The sequence below is a fragment of the Ammospiza caudacuta genome, chromosome 10, assembly GCF_027887145.1.
Source record: "Ammospiza caudacuta isolate bAmmCau1 chromosome 10, bAmmCau1.pri, whole genome shotgun sequence".
NCBI classification, from domain to species: Eukaryota; Metazoa; Chordata; class Aves; order Passeriformes; family Passerellidae; genus Ammospiza; species Ammospiza caudacuta.
The window spans coordinates 10,505,540-10,525,479 of record NC_080602.1 but is presented as its reverse complement, the minus strand read 5'-3'; the positions used below and the strand labels follow the sequence as shown (position 1 = coordinate 10,525,479).

General features: G+C 47.4%; 2 protein-coding genes across 2 annotated transcripts in view; both read right to left on the bottom strand.

The window, feature by feature from the left end:
• BBS4 (Bardet-Biedl syndrome 4) overlaps window positions 1-3,932 on the bottom strand; it is a 35,716-nt gene extending 31,784 nt beyond the window's left edge. The window contains exon 1 of the mRNA XM_058811232.1: window positions 3,773-3,932. Coding sequence (XP_058667215.1) covers window positions 3,773-3,932 — 160 coding nt within the window. The remainder of the gene's footprint in view (window positions 1-3,772) is intronic.
• Window positions 3,933-6,694: 2,762 nt separating this feature from the next.
• ARIH1 (ariadne RBR E3 ubiquitin protein ligase 1) overlaps window positions 6,695-19,940 on the bottom strand; it is a 51,661-nt gene continuing 38,415 nt past the window's right edge. The window contains exons 10-14 of the mRNA XM_058811178.1: window positions 13,946-14,076; window positions 13,789-13,846; window positions 12,783-13,043; window positions 12,228-12,340; window positions 6,695-8,302 (exon numbers count right to left, since the gene is read on the bottom strand). Of these exons, the coding sequence (XP_058667161.1) occupies window positions 8,218-8,302; window positions 12,228-12,340; window positions 12,783-13,043; window positions 13,789-13,846; window positions 13,946-14,076 (648 nt within the window). The 3' untranslated portion in view covers window positions 6,695-8,217. The remainder of the gene's footprint in view (window positions 8,303-12,227; window positions 12,341-12,782; window positions 13,044-13,788; window positions 13,847-13,945; window positions 14,077-19,940) is intronic.

Below are 19,940 nucleotides of genomic sequence, written 5' to 3'. Positions count from 1 at the left end.
ATTGTCCCATTAACCTCTGAACTGTTATTAGATAAACACGAGCTCAGAACTTACTTTCTAAACATTTTTTCCACAATAAAGGGAAATAAATTTGAGTTATGTTCCATAAAAATCAACAATACAAGCTGGTAAAAGCAATTCCCCACTCCAGTACCATCAGATCCTATAAAATTATTTGATTTGCCTGTGTGGGAAAAAGAAAGTGAGAAGATGGGAGACAGCCTATCTCAATTTCAAACCAGCAAAGCATATAGGAAAATATCTGATTAATTTAGAATGCAAGAGAAAGATTAAAACCCCACCTCAGCACACTGACATTAACTCCTTATCCCTTCAAGGAGCAGAGCTTGAATTTATTTATTCCACCCTCAGTTGCTTGGGGATCAACAGAGGGAGAGTTATGGATGGAGCTACAAAGGGAACTGATTTTGGGAGCAGCTCTCCCAACAGGGGATAAAGGACAAAATAATGAATGCCACTCCTGTGTCAGCTGCTGAGGGACAATTGTCACCAAAGGTGGCCACTGATACTTGGAGGGAGTCACCTCCACCATGCTGTTAATTCAGATGATTGCATGGAGAGATTTCAGACCTGATTCCACCAACCCCATCTGCTCCAGAACCCTGCTGAACACTCATCCTCTTCCCTCAGGGCTGGCCTGCCCACAGGCCAGACCCTCCCAAATCCCAACTTTAGGGCTTTGGCAGCCACACATGATGGATCAGCTACTCCATGAACAAATTCCACCTCCAAACTCAACATTATCCTTCTAAGAGCCAAACAATGCAGCTGCTAAACAAACTCTGCTTGTAGGTTCCACCTTTTCTTGGCTCACAGGCAGGATCATGGGAGGAAAGCAAGAAGAGGGAGGGGAAGCTCCTCAATTCAGGTTCAATATATCCAGTGGGAAGCAAGGAACGGTGAGGGGAAAGCTACAAAATTCAGGTTCAATATATCCAGTGGAAAGCAGGAAATAGTGAGGAGAAGCTCCTCAATTCAGATTCAATATATCCAGTGGAAAACAAGGAACAGTGAGGGGAAGCTCCAAAATTCAGATTCAATATATCCAATGGAAAGAAAGGAACAGTGAGGGGAAGCTACAAAATTCAGATTCAATATATCCAATGGAAAGCAAGGAACAGTGAGGGGAAGCTACAAAATTCAGGTTCAATATATCCAATGGAAAACAAGGAACAGTGAGGGGAAGCTCCAAAATTCAGATTCAATATATCCAGTGGAAAACAAGGAACAGTGAGGGGAAGCTCCAAAATTCAGGTTCAGTGTATCAAACCTGCATTGCTGAAAACGTGGCCTTCTGTTAAAGCTACAAACCTCAGGTGTGTATTTTGTCATTCCAATGATTTTTGGCAAATTTGAGACTCCATTTTCAGAAACACACATTTAATGCCTCACTCCTGCCCAGTACAAAGACAGACAAGCTGGACAGGTTGAATGCAGCACTGGGATGGTTAATGGCTTGGTCCCACTCTGCTACACCTGTGTGCAACCACATCATCCATTATTGCTCTATTTGGGCAGGAATTTTACCCACACCAAACTGTTCATATGGTCTCTGCATTTCACAGAAAACACTGACACTAAAGCTTTATCCTGCTTGAAAACACAATGCAAATATAAAATGGCAATTTGCTGTAACAGAAAGTGGCCATTCAATGTTTAAAATGCCAGTTTAAAATAAGTTTAGCAGCACTTTTCTGTTCAAACAGCGCTGATGTAGCCTGGCTCCTAAAGTTTATCATAATTCTCCTCAGCCAAACTAAAATGGGATGAAATATTTAATTAAGATGTTCTACAAATATTCTATTAAAAAAACCACAGCTGTCATGGGAAATAGATGCTGCTCTTTCCTGCCAAATTCCACCAAAAAATATCCAACATCCTTTCGTTCTCCCTCCTCCTCTTTTTCATGCCCCCAGTCCCCCACCCACACACAGAGGACACTGTTACATCACTCCACGTACAAATCTTTTTGCTGCCCTCATTTCCCAGAGATTAACGATCAGGCAGCTCAAATCAGCTTTCCCAGCTGCACTGAAGTCAAATATTAAATGGCAAAGCCCAAAGGCTTTGAAGGCATTTCAGTCAGAGCGACCCGAGGTGTGCCAGGCCTGGAGGTGCCTCAATTTACCTTAAAGGACAGAAAAGAGAATTACAAAAGTCACGGGCTACAGGATTTTTTAAAAAATCATCCTGGTTTACTTGGAGTCAAGGGTTGTGTCAGTGTAAAAGGGAGATCCAGAGGCATTGGGATAAATGGGATTGCACAAGGAGGCAGAGCAGGGTGGGGGTTATGGAGGAGGAGATGGGAGTCATAACCTTTATAGGAAAGGATAGAGATGAAATAGCTCACCAGGGAGCCCATCAGTGCCTCCATGGAAGTCAGACTAATTGCCTCAAAGTAACCAATTTAGAGTCATTTTAGAGCAATCATTGCTCTGAAAGAGTTGAGGGTCAAGATAAAAGTAAATTTGGGAGTTATTTTTACTTTCCTGCAGGCCTGAAGCAGCAGCCATCTTCTCAGCTCTGGGCAAGCTCCCAAAGAGGCCTGGGCTTGTGCTGAGCCAAGCCCCATCTCCAGGACATCCACACTCTGCTCAAGGGCTGGAATTCTAAAGGAATTGGGATTATGCAAGGTTGGCCTGAGCTCCCCAAAAGCAAAGGGGTTTTTCCAGCTTCCCAAGGCCTTCATGCAGGACAAAGAACCCAGTCTGTCATTGCAGAATGACATTGCAGTGCCCAGCTGCCAGTCAAACTCCTCTTTACTACCAGCATCATCCCAAGGCAGGCTCCATCCCATTCCCCATCAGGAATACTCTGACAGGGCAGAAAATGGCCAAAGGGCTGTGCTCACCAGTGAGGGTCCCTGAATGCAAAGGCAAGGCAAAAAGAGGAATGCTTCTGGCACTGGGAGGAAATATTCCTAATTAAAGTCTGAATTGTGCACTCAAGAAAGGAGAATCTATCAAAAACCACCCCAAAAGCTCAGCTCAGGTAGGCACAGAAGCTCTGCAGTGAGCACAGCTGGGCTGGAAGGGGAGCAGTGCACAGAGAAGGGAACACCTTGTGTGTGTCAGGACAAATCCTGCCTCAGGAATGAGGGAAAGCAGAAAAGAAGAAGCTGAAGAATTTACCAGATCCCTCAAAAACAGCAGGAATTGGTCAAACATTTGGAACCAACAACAGAAATTGTACCTGTTCCAGTTCAGATTCAACCAAGACTTCAAAACCAACAATTTGCACTGAGTGAATTAACACATTTTCATTATTAAAAAGAAACAAGCAAAAGCAAATAAACTATAATTAAACTCACAACCTGCCTGATTAGATATCACTTTTACTTCAAAAATTGGAACATGTGACATAAAAAAACCCCACAAGATGGAATGTTTGCTTCCCAAAATTATTTCCAGAGCAAGACATCATTCTGAAGACCCAAAACAAACCTGTTACTATTTGAGAGGATAAATGAGTATCAAACTCATTAGCAGCCCCACAAGTAAGTACACAATAAAATAAACACTCTCTCAGATTATAAGCAAACATGATACAGGCTGTGGCTATGGCAAGTCAGCCAGGAACAGCAGTGAGCTCACAAAGACCCTGGAAAAATACTGGTACTCAGCAAATTACAGTCTAGACAGTCTCCCCTTTTCCCAGAGGACATTTATTTCCTCCTAGACAGCTGCAAACACTACAGAAGAAACCTTTAAACCAACCTGCCCAAGAAACACAATCACATCTTCAAACAAACCTTTTTTAGGACGGGGTTTTGTTGGTTCTGTAGCCGCTGGCGATGGAGAAACCTGAAAAGACAGAAACCAGGAGTAGTAAATAGACCAGGCAAGGGTTCTTGAAGCTCTGTTCCAGAAAATAATCAGAAAGGACAACTGGCAAATCCCAAAGGAGGGCATAAAAATAGCAGCATTGCTGCTGGACAAACTCTGCCCTGCCAAGCAAGGCAGAGATTTCTGATTAAATAAACACCCCCATTGTGCAGCACATCCCTGTTGTGGGGTCACTTCTGATCACCTGCATCCCAAAGTGATCTTTACCTTGCAAAATAAAACAATACTGGAGCATTTAAGGACCTAATTAGAGATCACAGAGAAAATAAGTCAAAGCCATTTATCATCAAACATTTATGATGTTAATTAGGCAGAGCTGTTCCTGGGAATCATCCGAGTGCACAGGATGTGAGCACAGGGATGTCGCATCACATGGAGGGCAGGGAACCTCCCCCAGCAAACACTGCCCAGAGCTCCCAGTCTGTGGAAAATACATTAATTTTATATGATTTTCTTACTTTACATCAGCCATCAAACCTTCATGGAAGAGAAATGGGCTTACACAGGAAAGTATTTTTATTTTTCCTTCTGATTTTTGGGAAGACACAACACAGGATTTTATACACCTGTGTCACCTTCCTTCTCCTTAATAAATAATTTTTAAAATCAGAGATTCAGACAATCTTTGTTCCTTGGAATGTTTTGGGAACACTTTCTAGTTGCATCTTTTTCTTTACTGGAGATGGGGCAGATCAGAGAGGCTGAGACATGAAAAATAACCCAAGAAAGGCTCTTCCTTTTGTTTTTGTTTGTTTTTTTTTCTTTTACTATTTACTTTTTTGTTTCTTAACAGTTTCTAAAATTTTAATGACTTTTCAGATTCCTATTGTGAAAAACTGAGCTGGATTTTCACGGATTTACCCAACTCTGAGCACTCCATCCTCAGCAGGAATAACCAGCACAATCACCTCATTTTTTTACATATTGCAATTTTTTTAATCTGCACACCCATCATTCTGAGTCCTCTCACTCTGCTAAGACTTTCCTGGAGTTTCTCCTATTTCCTCCTCACCTGAGTAACTTTCTACCCATCCTTTTGTCCAGGTAATTTCTAAGAACACTGAACAACCCAGGCCTGATACTGACCCCTGAGGGGCTCCACAGCAACCACTCGCCACCCCAAAAACTTAAACAATTATGGAATGGCTTGGGTTGGAAGGATCTTAAAGATCATTTTGTTCAGTCCTCTGCCATGGGCAGGGACACCTTCCACTGTCTCAGGCTGCTCCAAGCCCTGTCCAACCTGGCCTTGGGCACTGCCAGGGATCCAGGGCAGACACAGCTGCTGTGGGCACCCTGTGCCAGGGCCTCAGCACCCTCACAGCCAGGAATTCCTTCCCAATATCCCATCTAACCCTGCCCTTTTGCACCTTTTAGCCACTTTCTGTGTCCCATCCCTCCATCCCTTGTCCCAGTCCCTCTCCATCTTTCCTGGAGCCCCTTCATGCCCTGGCAGGGGCTCTGAGGTCTCTCCGAGCCTCCTTTTCTCTGCACACCCCCAACTTCCTCAGCCGCTCCTTGTGCTGCAGTCCTTTCCCCATCTCCTTGACTTTTCCCCTGTTCCAGTACCTAATAATCGATAATTAACGTTGATTACCTCAGCACAGGCTGAAGTTCCCTCACGTTTTCCATACCAAGTGTGCAGATTAAAAACTCGCTCTTCAAAAGAACTTCCCGCTGCCACCCCTCACTTCCCTTCACGTCCCCTCCCGTCCCTGTCCCCTCCCGTCCCTCTCTCCACCTCAGCCCTGGTGCCTCTCTCCCCTCTCCCCTCACCGTGGCGTCCTGAGGCTCCGCCATGGCCGCGGCGGGCCGGGGTTGCCATGGCGACCGCCGCCACTTCCGGCGCGGCCATGGCGCGCGGGGCACGGCGGGAACACTCTTCCCCCCCCCCCCCATCAATCCCGGTCCCCGTTTAACCTGAAAAACACCCGAAAAAACACAGAAATAATAAAAATGTCCGGCTTTTGGAAGGTTTTATTCGGAACTCCACGGTGTAGAAGGAAATTGGGCCGCCAGTGAGAAGGGATAGCCCGGGAAGCGCTGAGCGGCCGCGGCCCCGCTCCCTCCCCGCCCCACAGCAGCAGCAGGGAGGGAGGTTGGCATGGCGGATTTTATTTTCCTTTATATTCCCACAGCGTCTGTGGGGATGGTAGTTCGCTGCGAGCGCCTGAAACCCGGGGGAAAGGAGCTGCAGCAGGTTCTCCCACAGAACAGGGCTTTGTCACTGTCTCTGTTTACCCACAGCCATGGGGACTGAGGACGCCACAGAGCGGGTTCCCTTTGGGGGCAGTGCCCTCATCCCTGGCGTTTTCCTTTCGGGGGACGCGGAGTGAAAACCCAACGCCTTTGTGCTTGTACCTGCCCTGCCCAGCCCAGCTTCCAAGTGTTTCACTGCATGGACAGAGAATTCCCAGCGGGAATAGCAGGGACGGACACGGGCACGGCCGCTCCACGCAGCCCTGCGCCATCCCACCCCTCCAGCAGCACCAGAACAGCACGGGGAAAGAGGCTGCACTCCCTCGCCTCTGATCTCCAGGGCAAATAAAGGGAAAAACAGGGACAAAACCACACCACGTCTGATTTCCAGGGCAAATAAAGGGAAAAGCAGGGATACGGGGACAACACCACATCTGTGGAACGTCGGTAGGAGCGGTGAGGGAGGCGAAGTGAGCCCGCTGCCAGCTGGAAACAGCATCCCGTGTTACAGCCCTGCCTGGGATCTGCGTTTTTCATCTGATCCCTTCACAACTTCCATCCCCTGGAAGCTGGCAGAGCGGCAGGAGGCTTGGAGGACACTTGCCTGGCGAAAAATACCACAGAAGGAATTCCTATACAGGAGTAAATTTAATAAAACCACCACCAATTGTTTACTTTAACATAGCTCTTGTTACAGAAATCATAAAAATGGACTCAGTAGCTAAACTCATTAGTTCTTTCCCCTTTTAATTGAAAAATACTCCGCTGATTTCAGCTTCTACTGCACTAGATGGAGTGTTAAATAGTTGCCAGGACAGGACGCCCAGTGATTGAGCCCAAAACAAACACAAAGACAATTCCATCAGCTTTCCTTTTCCATGTTACGACTCGTTATAATGAAGTGAAAATTAAAACAGCAAGAAAGGGTCCATTTGACAGATGAAAGGTGGAGGGAGAGGAGATCCACAGCCGAAATCTCGCAGGAAGCCTTTGGAGAAGTGGTGCAAAACACCCCTCCGTGTCCTGCCTCGGGATCCAAAACAAATCTCTAAACACACACAAACACACACGCACTCACACGCCTCCTCTGGGATCACAGCACGTGTCCTGCGTGCACCAGTGGGAACAGAGAGCTGGATTTGGGCAGGTAAAGATAGATCTGGGGCCAAAAATAAACCAAGAAAAAGGCAAGGCATCCTGAACCAGAGCTCCAGGAGCTGCGAGGGGCCGCGTCCGTCGCCAGCAATGGATACACACACAGACCTGGGGGAGGCCCTGGACAGAAAGGAACTGCAGGAAGAGGAGAAACCCAACTGCTCTGGAAAAAGCCTTCCAAAAAGAAAAAAAAAAAATATATATATAGATATATTCACTACACCAGCACACGCTTCCCCCACCCCAGCCCAGGGAAAAAAAAAAAACAAAACCAAACAAAACAATCAAACTGAAAGAAAATGCACAGCAAATAGACATAATCTTGAAGATTTTTAAAGAATAAATATTTTTTTGTAATTAAACATTATGCAAACACGTGCCACGCTTGCTCTTTGTCCATGCATATGCGCTATATACAACTTTGAAAAATACTGTGTTGTCCTCTTTTTGTTTTAAAAGTCATATACAAAGGTTGGGGTTTTTTTTCCTTGCTGTGTACCCCCCTCCTTCCCTCCCCAAAAATCCTCTTTACAATGAGCCAATCCACATTCATCCATGTATTTGGGTGGCAGAGAGGAGGAGGGGGGTGGGAGAGCCACCCCCCTTACCAAAGTCCATTAAAATGGCTGGTTTGGACATGAAAAGCAGTGTCAAGAAACTGGTTTAAGTTTCATCTGTACTACACACAGGAAAAGAAAGAGAGAAAAGAAAAAGGAGTCGGCTTGGAGGATGAAGCTACGTTACAAGTTAAAGTTGGAGGGTTTTTTAGTGCGTCTGTCACACTCTTGGCCGCCTAGAATACTGTTGTACAATGGTTTATCTACCTTTTTTTTTATTACAATATAATTTACTTAATTTTTCTGTTAACAAAACAGAATCCCGGTACTACAGACCAGCGGTGTAAGAGGCGGAGCAGCGCCCTGGGTGGGTTTTATTGGAATTGCATGAGCACTCTAGGATGGGAAAGGGTTCAGAGTTCATTGCTGCGGGGCCGGGCTCAGTCCTCGATGTACTCCCACAGGTCCTTCTCGTAGCCTTCATGCACGTGCTGCAACAAAACCCTCCGCCGGCTCTCGCAGTATCTGCAGGGGACAGGGACAGCGTGGAGAATGCACATCAGCAATCATGGAGCAGCAGGGACAGGGACAGCGTGGAAAAGGCACTCAGGAATCATGGAGCAGCAGGGGACAGGGACAGCACGGAAAAGGCACTGTCAGGAATCATGGAGCAGCCCTTGTTGCCTTGTGATTTCAGGATTTACCTCAGAAACCCGGTTCCTCCCATGGTGATTCCCTGCCAGGTGTGTCAGTCACCTCTCCTTTCCCATCCCTGACCCCTGCCCAGCACTGTCTGTCAGTCCTGGCATTCCAGAAGGGTGTGGGGTGATTGGCAGAGTCAAAGGATGCTCTCTACCCTTGGGGGACATTGGGCCATCCAGGTGTCCTTTGAGACCTTCCCTCCTGTACCTGGTTGATGGTCCCCGTGTTCCTTCCCTCCCCCTCTCCCCGGGGTTAAAAGGAACAGCAACCATGCAGTTTGGAGAGTTCTGTTGAAGCTGTTGCTGGGCCAGAATAAAGCTCTGGATCCAAAAAACCCTCCATCAGAACCAACTCCTTTCCTTCACCTTTGTCTTAAAGCTTCTCCAGCAGAGGGAAACCTGAGGAACAGCCCCTCCATGGGAGGAAGCTCCATCCCAGAGCCACCAGAGCGCCCCTCCATGCCTTGACTTGCATCCACGTGCTCACCTGCAGTGTCTCTGAGGTGAAAACACCACAGTTGCCCCTTTTTGGTCAAGCAGCAAGGGCCAGACAAGCTCAGGCACATCCCATGCAGCTATACTGGTATTATTCCAATAGCCCTGGCACCAAGCTATCCAAACCTACAGCATGCCTCACATCCTGTCCCAGACTGCAAGGCAAACTCTATTCTATTTGCCATCTGGATGGCAGTTGGCTTCTGCTCAGTGGGCAGTCTTCCTTATCTCTTCCACTATCAACCCTCCCTCCAGGGAGACACCTGCTGATAAGAGGCTATAGAATGTCACTGCATGGCTGATAAGAACTACAGCATCCCATTGGGAGATGTGAGCCCAGAGGGAGGAGCCAAGCATTGCTACCCAGATATAATCCAGAGGTTCTGAACACCAGCACAGCTTCTCCTCTGGATTCCCCACAGGAACAGCAGCTGCCTCTTCCACTGGACTTTCAGAGGAAGAGACTGCACCTTCCTACAGGATCCCTGCTCCAACAGAACCACCCCGGACACTCCAGGAGGGCTGCAGCCACAATTCCAATGGCACTGCTGCCAACACCCTGACCCACAGGGTGTCAGGTGGTGATCTGACTCTGTCAGTGTTGTTCTACTTCACTGCATTGTTTATTTTATCCTTTTATTTTCTTCCCTATTAAAGAACTTTATTTCTTGCTCCCATATTTTTTGCCTGAGAGCCCTTTAATTTAAAATTTATAGCAATTCGGCGGGGGGGGGGGGTGTTTACATTCTCCATTTCAGGGGAGGCTCCTGCCTTCCTTCGCAGACTCCTGGCTTTCCAAACCAAGACACTTCCAAAAGAGGTGATCTCCCAAGAAGGGAGTTTGTATTTACAGCCTGCTAACAGTGCTAATTAACACTGGCTGCTCCAGTCACTCAGCTCCAGGTCCCTGCCTGGAAACCAGTGTGCAAATTCAGAGTTTTTCAGGCCAAAGTATCCCCAGAACCTCTACAGCTGAGAAACCTTCAGGAATAACTGGAGGAGGAGGAAGCAGCAGCTGTGGTTTGAAAAAGTCAGAGCACAGGTTAGTGGAGATACACGGAATGGGATGAGCTCTCCCCAAACACAGCCGGCTGCCTGCTCTAAGCCCCATCAGGATAACAAAAAGCCATGTGTTAGCTGGGGAAAAAACTGGCTGGAGGTGTTCAAGGCCAGGTGGGATGGGGCCACCTGGTCTAGTGCAAAGTGTCCCTGCCCATGGCAGGAGGTAGAACAATATTTAAGATCCCTTCCAACCCAAACCAGTCCAGGATGAAAACCTCAGGAGCACTGACACAGTTTTAGATGGAGATGGAAGCAGTCCCAAGGGTTACTGGTCTGGCTGGAGAGCAGGTTTCACCTCACATCCCAACATGTGGCTCTCAGGGGGACACTACACCCAGGGAGTATTCCCACCTACTCTGACTGAAAAATGCTGCACATAAAACTGATCCAAGAGCCCTCCCAGGATCCTGAGGAAAAGGGATATCACAGAACAGCAAAGGATGTAATTTTGGGTGTGTTAGAAGACAAAAAGGACAGAAACATTGAACAAATTCAGGTTCCAAGAGCAAACTCTAAATAAACATCTGAGAGGTTCTGGCTGCTGGGAACCTGGCTTGTTTGGCAGGGGTCACACATCCCTCAGGAGAAACCTCCCAGTGGGAAGCTGTCCCTGATCCCAACACACTGACAACTGGCAGCAATTCCTCACCTAATGCTCAGGACCTGATCAGAGTGACTGATTTATCCATCAGAGCAGCTGTGGCTCCCCTCACTGCTGTCAGCTGGTCAAGAGAAACCCCTGTGCACAAAGTCCCATTGATTTTCAGGAGCATGTGATGGCAAACACGTGGTCTCTGCTTTTAGTTATTTTTCTGCTGGATGGGTGTGGGGGGCTTAATCCTGTTTTCTAGATATGTCTTTGCAAGCAAAGAGATCCAAACAGCTGAAACTGAACCAGCCTGGAGGGCAGTTCCTGCAGCTTCCCAGAGCTCTTTAAACCCACCTTGATGACATCCTGCTCCCAGTCTTGCATCAAAGGGCACCGTGCAGGACATGATTAAGACATGACTGAACTGGTTAATCAGGGACCTGCACGGGCTTGACAGATGTATTTTCTTCCCAGAAATGTGAAGGCAGGTTTGGGATACTGTTTCCAAGCGATTCAGGCTATATTAGGTTGTAATTTCACCCCTACAAAAGCATCCAGGTTCAGAGGACTGAAGTAAACAAGCAGCTTCATCTGAAATATCAAATTAATGGTGGCCTTAAAGGGTAAATTACAAAATGTCTCCAAAAAGAAGGTCAGGAAAGTCTTGTCCAGCCCCAGCTGTGCTGCCAAAGTTGTACAGAATGAGCCACCAAATCTTAACAGCTCCTGCCACGCCCCAAAGTCCATTGAGTCCTACAGCTCACCCTACTTTGGATATTTTCTTCCCCCTAAACCAGGCATAACAAATTCAGTGATTTTGGCAAAATGCCTCAGAAATGCAAGCCCTAATCCTGTGACTCATCCGCATTTTCAGCTTTGTACTTTTCCACTGTGCAGAAATGATTCTCCTGGGACTGAACAAAGCACTGGCATCTGTGTCACCTGGACCCCAGTCCCTGCTCCCCTTCCCAGCTGGGCAGGCTGCTCTATCCCTCTTCCTCAGGGACAGCTTTCCTACACCCACGTTTTGCACAAATGGACCCAGCAGACAATTAAAAGAGCCAATTGCTCTCTGCTGGCAGCTCATCCTAGGCCAAAGCTGGCAGCTTGGAATAACAAAGTCACTCCTTGTTCTTTGGCCCTGGCTCTGTGGATCCCAGTCTGGTGCTGGCCATTCCCACATGCTCCTTCTGTGCAGGAAGAGCAGTGTACTGAGAGCCATTGCTTCTGGACATGGGATTTTTTCCATTCTGGGGTTGAATCTTCCAGCTCCTGCTCTGCAGAGCAGATGGAAGGCAGAGCTGGGAGCCTCTCCCCACAGGCTGTCACCTCCCCTGAGAGCTGGGACACAAAACCACAGTGCCAGCATCTGCTTGAGGGCTTCACCCGGAGGATTTGGGGCTGGCTCAGGACAGCACTGCTGCTCTCAGAGATCCAGGGAATGGCTGATCACAATGGGTGGCACAAAGCCAAGAACAAACAGCTTCCCAAGGATGTGGCTCTGGAGAAACTGTATCTTGGCAAGTGCTCAGGTCACTACCTGACACAGGGCATGGCAACACTCTTTGGCTGTTTTGAGAGAAAGGAGTATTCCAACACAAACCTGTACTTATCCTGTACTTTCTGCTTTATGTCTTGCAGCGAATCTTGGGATATATCTCGCTCCAGGTACCCAGAAAGCACCTCTGTAGCATTCTCTAAGTCTGCTTGGTTATTCTGTAAAGAGATAAGAGAAAAAAAGTGTTTGAGGGAGGTAAAGGAAAGGGGGAGATTTTTATTTCAGCGCAATTGGAATCAGTACCAAAATAAAAAAGGATTAGATATCATGGAATCCCAGATTGATTTTGGGTGGAAATGGACGTTGAAACTCATCCAGTTCCATCACTGCCACGGGCCACCTTTCACTAGACCAGGCTGCTCCAACCCCCATTCAACATGGCCTTGAACACCTCCAGGGATGGGGCAGCCATAGCTTTGTGATTCTGTGACTCCTTTAACACACCATCCTACACAATACCCAGAGAACCTCTAACTTTGACACAAGAGAAAATTAAACCAGACTAACTTGGGTAAAAGTGGGGACTAGAGCCCTCCAAGCATTAAATCTTATTTCCTCAGTTTTACAATTTGAATTCCTCACAACCCCATTTTCTCCTACCTCAAAGATAATGGACTGATTATTCTTTTTGAGGTAGAAGGCAAAGACGTAAGTGTACATGAGTGTGGCACGACACTGGCAGAGGACGTCGACTGCTTTCTTCAGGAACTGCACCTCAATCCATGACATGTTGTGCTGCTGCATCTCCTCCATCTTCTGCTTCACCTGAGCATAGAGCTTGTGCTCGAAGCGCAGGCTCTGCATGTGGTTCATGTAGCGGTTGCAGTAGAACAGGTACCTCTGCAGGGCTGCTCGGGATCGCTGCATTAATTCCCATTAGGGAGAAAGAAAACAAATAGTTAAAATAAAGTAATGGCTGCAAGAGAAGTAAACCCTTCACAAGGCTCTTCCTGATCCAGAGAATGAGCTTCCTTTCCAAAGGAGGCTCCTCTCTCCTGTCGTGTTGGGCAGACAGCTCCGCGCAGCCCCGCTAACCCTGGGAAGCGCCCCGGGCACTTCCCAGCACAGCTCTGACATCCTCACTCCCAACCATGGAAGCAATTACAATCACACTGCTTCAGCCTCATCACTTCTGTATTTCAGCCTCTCGACTCAAGGTAAAGCACTCAAATGTTTCCAGTGTCATGACAAAAGAAAGATGATGATGTTTTGTTGGGGGGTCTTTTGCTAATAAGGAATTCTAATTACTGTGCTTGGGCTAAGAGGGCAATCTCAGGTTGATTATAAAGCAGGGGAAAGGCACCGTGTGCTAAACAAGAGAACGAAGATGACTCAATACACAGTCATTAATCTTATTTTCCTCACACTGACAAACCAGCTGTAAAAAACTAACACCACGGGCATGGTTCAACTTGTGTGCTCTGGATGTACAAAGGTAGCAAGCACATAGCAGGCAAAGCCATCCCTATCTTAAAAGTCAAAAGACTTAACTGTCCTTTGGATTTGTGCCCGAATCCGTGAACTCCTTCAGAGCAGATGTGTAGGTTTAGAGAAAGCACAGCACAGGGCCGATGATCTCCCTCATCACCAAAGGTTATGGACTCACCTCCTGTGCATCCCTTGCTGCCTTTGCATCATCCTCATTGTAGCGATTACAGTTGTACCTGTAACAGGGACACCGATTCCACAGATTTCAGTCCAAATCCGTGCCGTTTGCACCGCGACCTCCTCGCCCTTCCAGCAAGGCGCGCTCCCGAACTCACCAGGCAGATCCGTGGGGCTCCCAGGGGCCCAGACACACCCAGCAGAACTCCGCCTTGCAGTTCTGGTTCCGACAGACCATGTGGTTGCAGCCCCCGTCCTTCTCGATGGTGACGTGGCATTTCGGGCATTCCTGTCCACAGGACAGAGAGCACCGTTAGCAGGGCAAGCACGGGACCCCAACAGCCTGGGGAACTTGGAAGGGTTCCCACAGCAGGCAGACAGAGCACGTCAAGAGAAATACATGATTTAATTCTTCCCTTTGGACATCGAGATCCTCTTCAGTCAGGCCTTAAAATACTTCCAAACCCGGAGCAGTTAGACAGAAAAAAACTTAAGGAATAACATATTTTATCTATGCTGCTCTCACAGAGGGACACTGGGCGAGTCACTTCATGACCTTCCCCAAAATCCCAGCAGAGGGGTGGTCTCTAAGAGCCTGGGAAGCATGAGGAACTTGGCTTTCCTCACCACCGAGTGTCTGCTCCACTCTGGGACTGAGACCAAGCCGGAATCACGCTGTTACCAATCCTGCAGCTGTAACACGCCATCCAGAAAGGAGCTGAAAACATGCAGCAAGACTCTAGTGTGCTTCAAAGAAGCTGCTGTCAGCTAAAAAGACACTTCTCTTCCTGAGGTGTTTCCATGTTTCCCATCAGGTCCCTTTTTTCCCTCACTGAAGACTTTTCCATAAAAGCTCACATGGGCTTTCCCTTTCAGGAGTAAGGCTTTTGACAAATGTGAGTATCTCAAAGGGCAGCTCTGCACAGGGAAATATCTGGGGAATATAACACCAATATCTCCATGAGCTTGGAAATTAACAAATCAACAAAGCAGCAAATACAAGAAGAAAAAAGCTGCATAAATAAAACCAAAACCATTTTAGGCTGAATCAGCTCCTCATCCAGCTCATCCCACAACCACACCAGCCTTCATGAAGTTTCTGCACGAGCCAGTTTTTATCTATAACACAATAACAAACATATCCAAACCAGTGATACACACACCTGTAAAACCAGCTGCAGCTTTTGGGTCAGAAGCATGTGAAATCCCCTCCCCAGTCTGGAGCATGTCTTTTCTAACCAAAGCACACAGCTCCTACCATGGCAATCAGATAAACTCTCAGCAAAGGAAGAAACCAACATGCACAATCACTCCAGAACTGTTACTTCTACATAAGACACAATCCAATGGGTTCTTGCACACCCACTCTGAGTGTCCCAACTATTACTGCATTTTATATGAGTCTGCCAGTTTGGATTGTCACAGACAGAATTTGCACATCAAACCACAAGGGGATCAAGCAGCAACCAAGCACAAAAGAGGGATTTTTCAGACCTGCCTTTTTCCCAGTCACCTGTGTTTGTTCTTCAGACTCAGCAACTGTACTACAAACAGAGTAAATGAAGCACAGTAGCTCCTGTGCTGGTCCCCTCAAGGGCACAACACCAACATGTTCCCTAGGACTGTCCACAGGATGGATACTCAACCAGGGAACCTTGTTCCCAGTTAGTCACTTCAGTTCTGTGAACTTCAAAGTCAAAAATGGTCCCTCCTTCAAACAGAGCACTCAATGCAGCATCTATTTCCCTTCCTCCCTCTTCCAATCCTGCACCAACAAGCCAAGACTCAAATGTAGGTTTATGTCAGCAATGTCCTACCCAGCTGTGCAGATCCCTGCTCAGTCTGCTCATCAGCCAGGGTGGCCCTAAGTACAGACAGTGGCCCTGTCCCACCATGACCCTGGGCTGCACAGCCAGAGGAGGCTGTGGAGCTGTGCAGTTCTTCCAGACTCATCTCCCATCAGGTGCAGACCTCACTGGTGGGAGGCACAGCTGCTGTGATCCCTCCTGCTGAGCAAAATCCTACAGTGAGAGAGGGAGAACAGGCCTCAGGTGACCTGCCTAGCTGCCACAAGCACATATGCACAGCACAGGGATTTGGGGCCATATCACCCCAGTGAGGCTCCACCAGGAGCAGGGAAATTCTGCCCTCCTGCCTTTGAGGTGGGATCAAGCTTTCCAATGTGTCCACAGTGCTCAGGGCTTTGAGCTCTGGAATACAAACTAGGACAAAAAGACCCTTCCAGTGCCTCAAAGGGCTCCAGGAGAGCCTGGAGAGGGACTCTGGATGAGAGGGAATGGTTTTCCACTGCCAGAGGGTGGGGCTGGATGGGATATTGGGAAGAAATTCTTCCCTGTGAGGGCAGGAGCCCCTGGCACAGGGTGCCCAGAGCAGCTGTGGCTGTCCCATCCCTGGCAGTGCCCAAGGCCAGGCTGGACAGGGCTTGGAGCACCCTGGGATAGTGGAAGGTGACAGAGGTGGAACTTGATTTAAGGTCCTTCCAACTCAAACCATTCCATGATTCTAGGATCTCATTCCAGCCCTTTTCTCACAGGGAATGTCATCCTTTCCACACCTTCATGCTCCTGTCTAGCAAAGCACAAGGAAGAGGTGACACAGTATCTGTGCAGATCCCTAAAGCTGTGTAAAAGTGAAAAGTTGAGTATTAATAAAAATTAAAGCCATGAAAAGCACATACTAAAGACACCAGCAGAAAAAGAAGTAGTAACTACTCAAGTCACCAACAGAACAAGTGGGAGAGATTTACAGATTAATGAGGATAGGGAAGGAAGCTCTCCCTGAGAATTACAGCCATGCAACAACCCAACAGGCAGCAAATCAAGTTACTAAACCTGCAGATTATTGTGCACATTATCAGCCACAGCACAGCACAGAAGTGACCTCATTAACATTGTTCCACTTCAAACAATTCCATACTGGGCTTGGAAACAAAAGCCTGGGCAAACCTGGCAAAGGAGAACAATCCTGATTTTGTTGTAAAAGTCCATGCACACATAAAGCACCATAAACCTCAGCAGCTCTTTTATGAACAGGAAGCTAAACAGAAACATGTTTCTTATTTCAGGGCAAGTGAAAGAGATTAGTCCTTTCTAGAACTCCCAGAGGAACTGGTAGACATCAGCACCCCACAGCCACATTCACATCAATGCCTTCACCCCTGACCCATCCTATAAGGACTCATCAAAAACCACAGGGGTTTCTTAATGAATTTCAACAAAACCCAAAACATTATGGCTAACACAAACACTACACTAGTCATAGAGCAAAATTTTTAAAGCAGATTTGAAACACCAGTTCGTCTGAGAAACGGAGATGGCACTTGGGCACTTTTAGAAAAACACAGACCACAGCTCCACTGCGGTGGGAAATGAGGGAGCACAGTTTGGTGCTGGTGCCCAGGAGGATTCCATGTCCTGCCAGAATTCCCACACATCAGGATCTCCAGAAAGTACAAAGGGAGCACTTTAAGCCATTAAAAAGGGACCTGAAAAGGCAGAGATGTGGGCTCATGCCATTTTATCTCATGCACAAGAGAAAAACAGCCAATGGGTTTTTTTGGAGAAGAAAATGTGCCTGGTTTATCCATCAGCCCTTCATGCTCTGTCTGACCTGCAAGGGGGAAGGATGGGGATGTGCCAGGAGCCAAAGAAGCAAGGCTGGGCCTTTTTTGGTACCAGATGAACAACTTTCATTAACATCAATTAAAGTTCCACAATAAAAAGCAGTGCCTTGTGTGAAGGCCAGCACCTCACTGGCTTTATTCTTTTCCCTTTGGTATTCCAAGAAGCAGAGATTAAAATCACACTCAGGTTCCATACAGGTTTCCCCTCCTCCTTTTAGACCACTTCCAGATACACCTTAAGAGTACAAAATAAATGCACAAATCCAAGTTTTCTCTATTTTTCACTCCTTTGGATGTCCACTTGACAAAAGTAATGGATCTCTGTGGTTCCTTTATTCCCAAATACCAATACTTAAACTGAAACTTGCCGAGTTTAAGTCAAGAAAGGAAGAACCAAGTTTGTCAAATAAACTGAAAAAGGAAGAAATGTGCAAATCCTTGGACTATTCAACACCATTCCTCAAGAAGACTGAGAATTACAGGCTTGATAAAGAACTTGTATTGCCTTATCTCAACTTTAAATTACTCTAGTTAAGCTGAACTCATGTGAAAGTAGCTTATTTTAAGAAAAAAGCCATCTACTCCAGCACATTCTGCTGCAAGGGCTGTATCTTTTGTAGAAGTAGAAGGAATTTAGGTCTCCTAAGTGCAAGTAAATGAATGCAAAAGAATAAAAAAATCATATCAGAAACCACAGAACTCACTACTCGAATCTCCTCGTTTTTCATTCAGACCACTCTACATAATTCATCAAAAAACACATCACATCATTCCAGTTTGGGAACAGAAGCCAATTCAGCTGGGTTTCACTCTTCTGTTCTCTCACACAATTGCCTAATCTTCCTTTCCAACTCCATCTCCCAGGACAAGCCGGAACAAATGTATCTCACATTCTCCCGTTGCAAAGGATTATCCAGATTTCAAGCCCACATTCCAGAGGATCGGTATTTCTCTTTTACACCTTCATCTTGGTTATGACAGGAAGTCTCCTTCCCTGAGAGGAGCCCACATGGGACAGGATTCATGCCTGGATGGCTCCAGAAAGCGCTTTCCAAAAGCCAGAAACAGCAACGGAGCGTGTAGTCACAACCGAGTTCCTTGGAGAGCTGTTCCCAGTGATAATGGAGATTTCTGCATCTGATGGTACCTGATTCCTTTCTAGGTTCTTCAAAATTAAGTTCAACACAATTTAAGCTGTGAAGCCAACAGTGCAGGCACAAGCTGTGCCTCACCAAACACGGCTGCCCTGCTTTCCTGTTAGGAACAGTACAGAGAGAAAGGAGGGATGGATCCACACTCCAACTGCACAATTCCCACCCCAGTGTACTGCTACAGCCCCACACCCAGACAGCACCTGGGCTTCTCCATGCCTCTGGTCAGGGATCAGCAGGGAACTGAGGCAGGAGTTGGACGCAGCCAGGCTGACCTGGCTCTCCAGAGGCTGCACAGCTCCCAGGACACACATCCCAGAGGCCAAAGCTGGAGATTCCCACCTTCCCCAAGGCAGGGATCAGCATGAGGGTGGTACTCTTCCTGCCAACTTTTCCCTCAATTGAATCCAGCATCAGCCCAGAGAGAGGAATGCCCTATTGTCCTTCAGCTAATTCAATGGATATGGATGCTGTAAGACTCCAGCACTGTTGGCTTGCTCAAATGTCTGGAGTAATTACCCTGATGGCAATTTTTCTCCCTGTTGCAGCCTGGGCTAAGTATTCCCATGTAGGAATGTCTGGGACAGTATTAGAGGAAGCAGCTTAGACACTGATGTCCCACAGCAGCAGCTCTGCTGCTCACACCAGACCAAAGGTACCAGTGAAGAAGCAGGGCTGGTGCCAGATGCCACCTTCCAGATGGGTGTTTCCCATCCCCAAAAAACTTCTTATTCCCAAGGCAGGGGCAGGTAGAAGATGGGGAACCCCAAGATCAGCCTCCTGAGGGCTTTAACAGGCAAAGCAGGGCTGTTGCTGTTCCACTGTCCCAAATATGTGAGACCCAAGGCCAGCAGTGCTTACACTCTGCCTTTTCCAAGCTATTGGCTGCTCTTCCTCAGGTTTAATAGGAGCAGTCCCTGAAGGCTCAGCAAACTCCAGACAAAGCTGGTTCAGCCCCAGAGCCACTTTGGAACACACTGAGACAAAGGCAAAGTCCCTCTGGTGACTCTGTGAGCTCCAAGCAGGGCTCACTCCAGGCTGATGGGAGCTGCCCAGCAGGGGTTTCCCTGCCACCATAACACAACATTCCAGCTCGATGGAAACCAGGCAGCCTGCAAACCATGCCATTAACCACTTACACAACAGAGCTAAGAAAACAAAGCAGCCATTTCCTCACTCCCTCCCCACCTTCCTCCTTCAGCTGGGAGCCCCAGGCCTGCTCCTCACCCCCATGGGAGCTGCTGCTTTTGTGTCCATGTTACCATGACAATCTTGGTTTTAATTTGCCCCAAAATGATCAAATGGTAAAGTTTCAGGCAAAGTTGGGCTAAGTAGAAGGAAGAGCTTTACATAATGAAA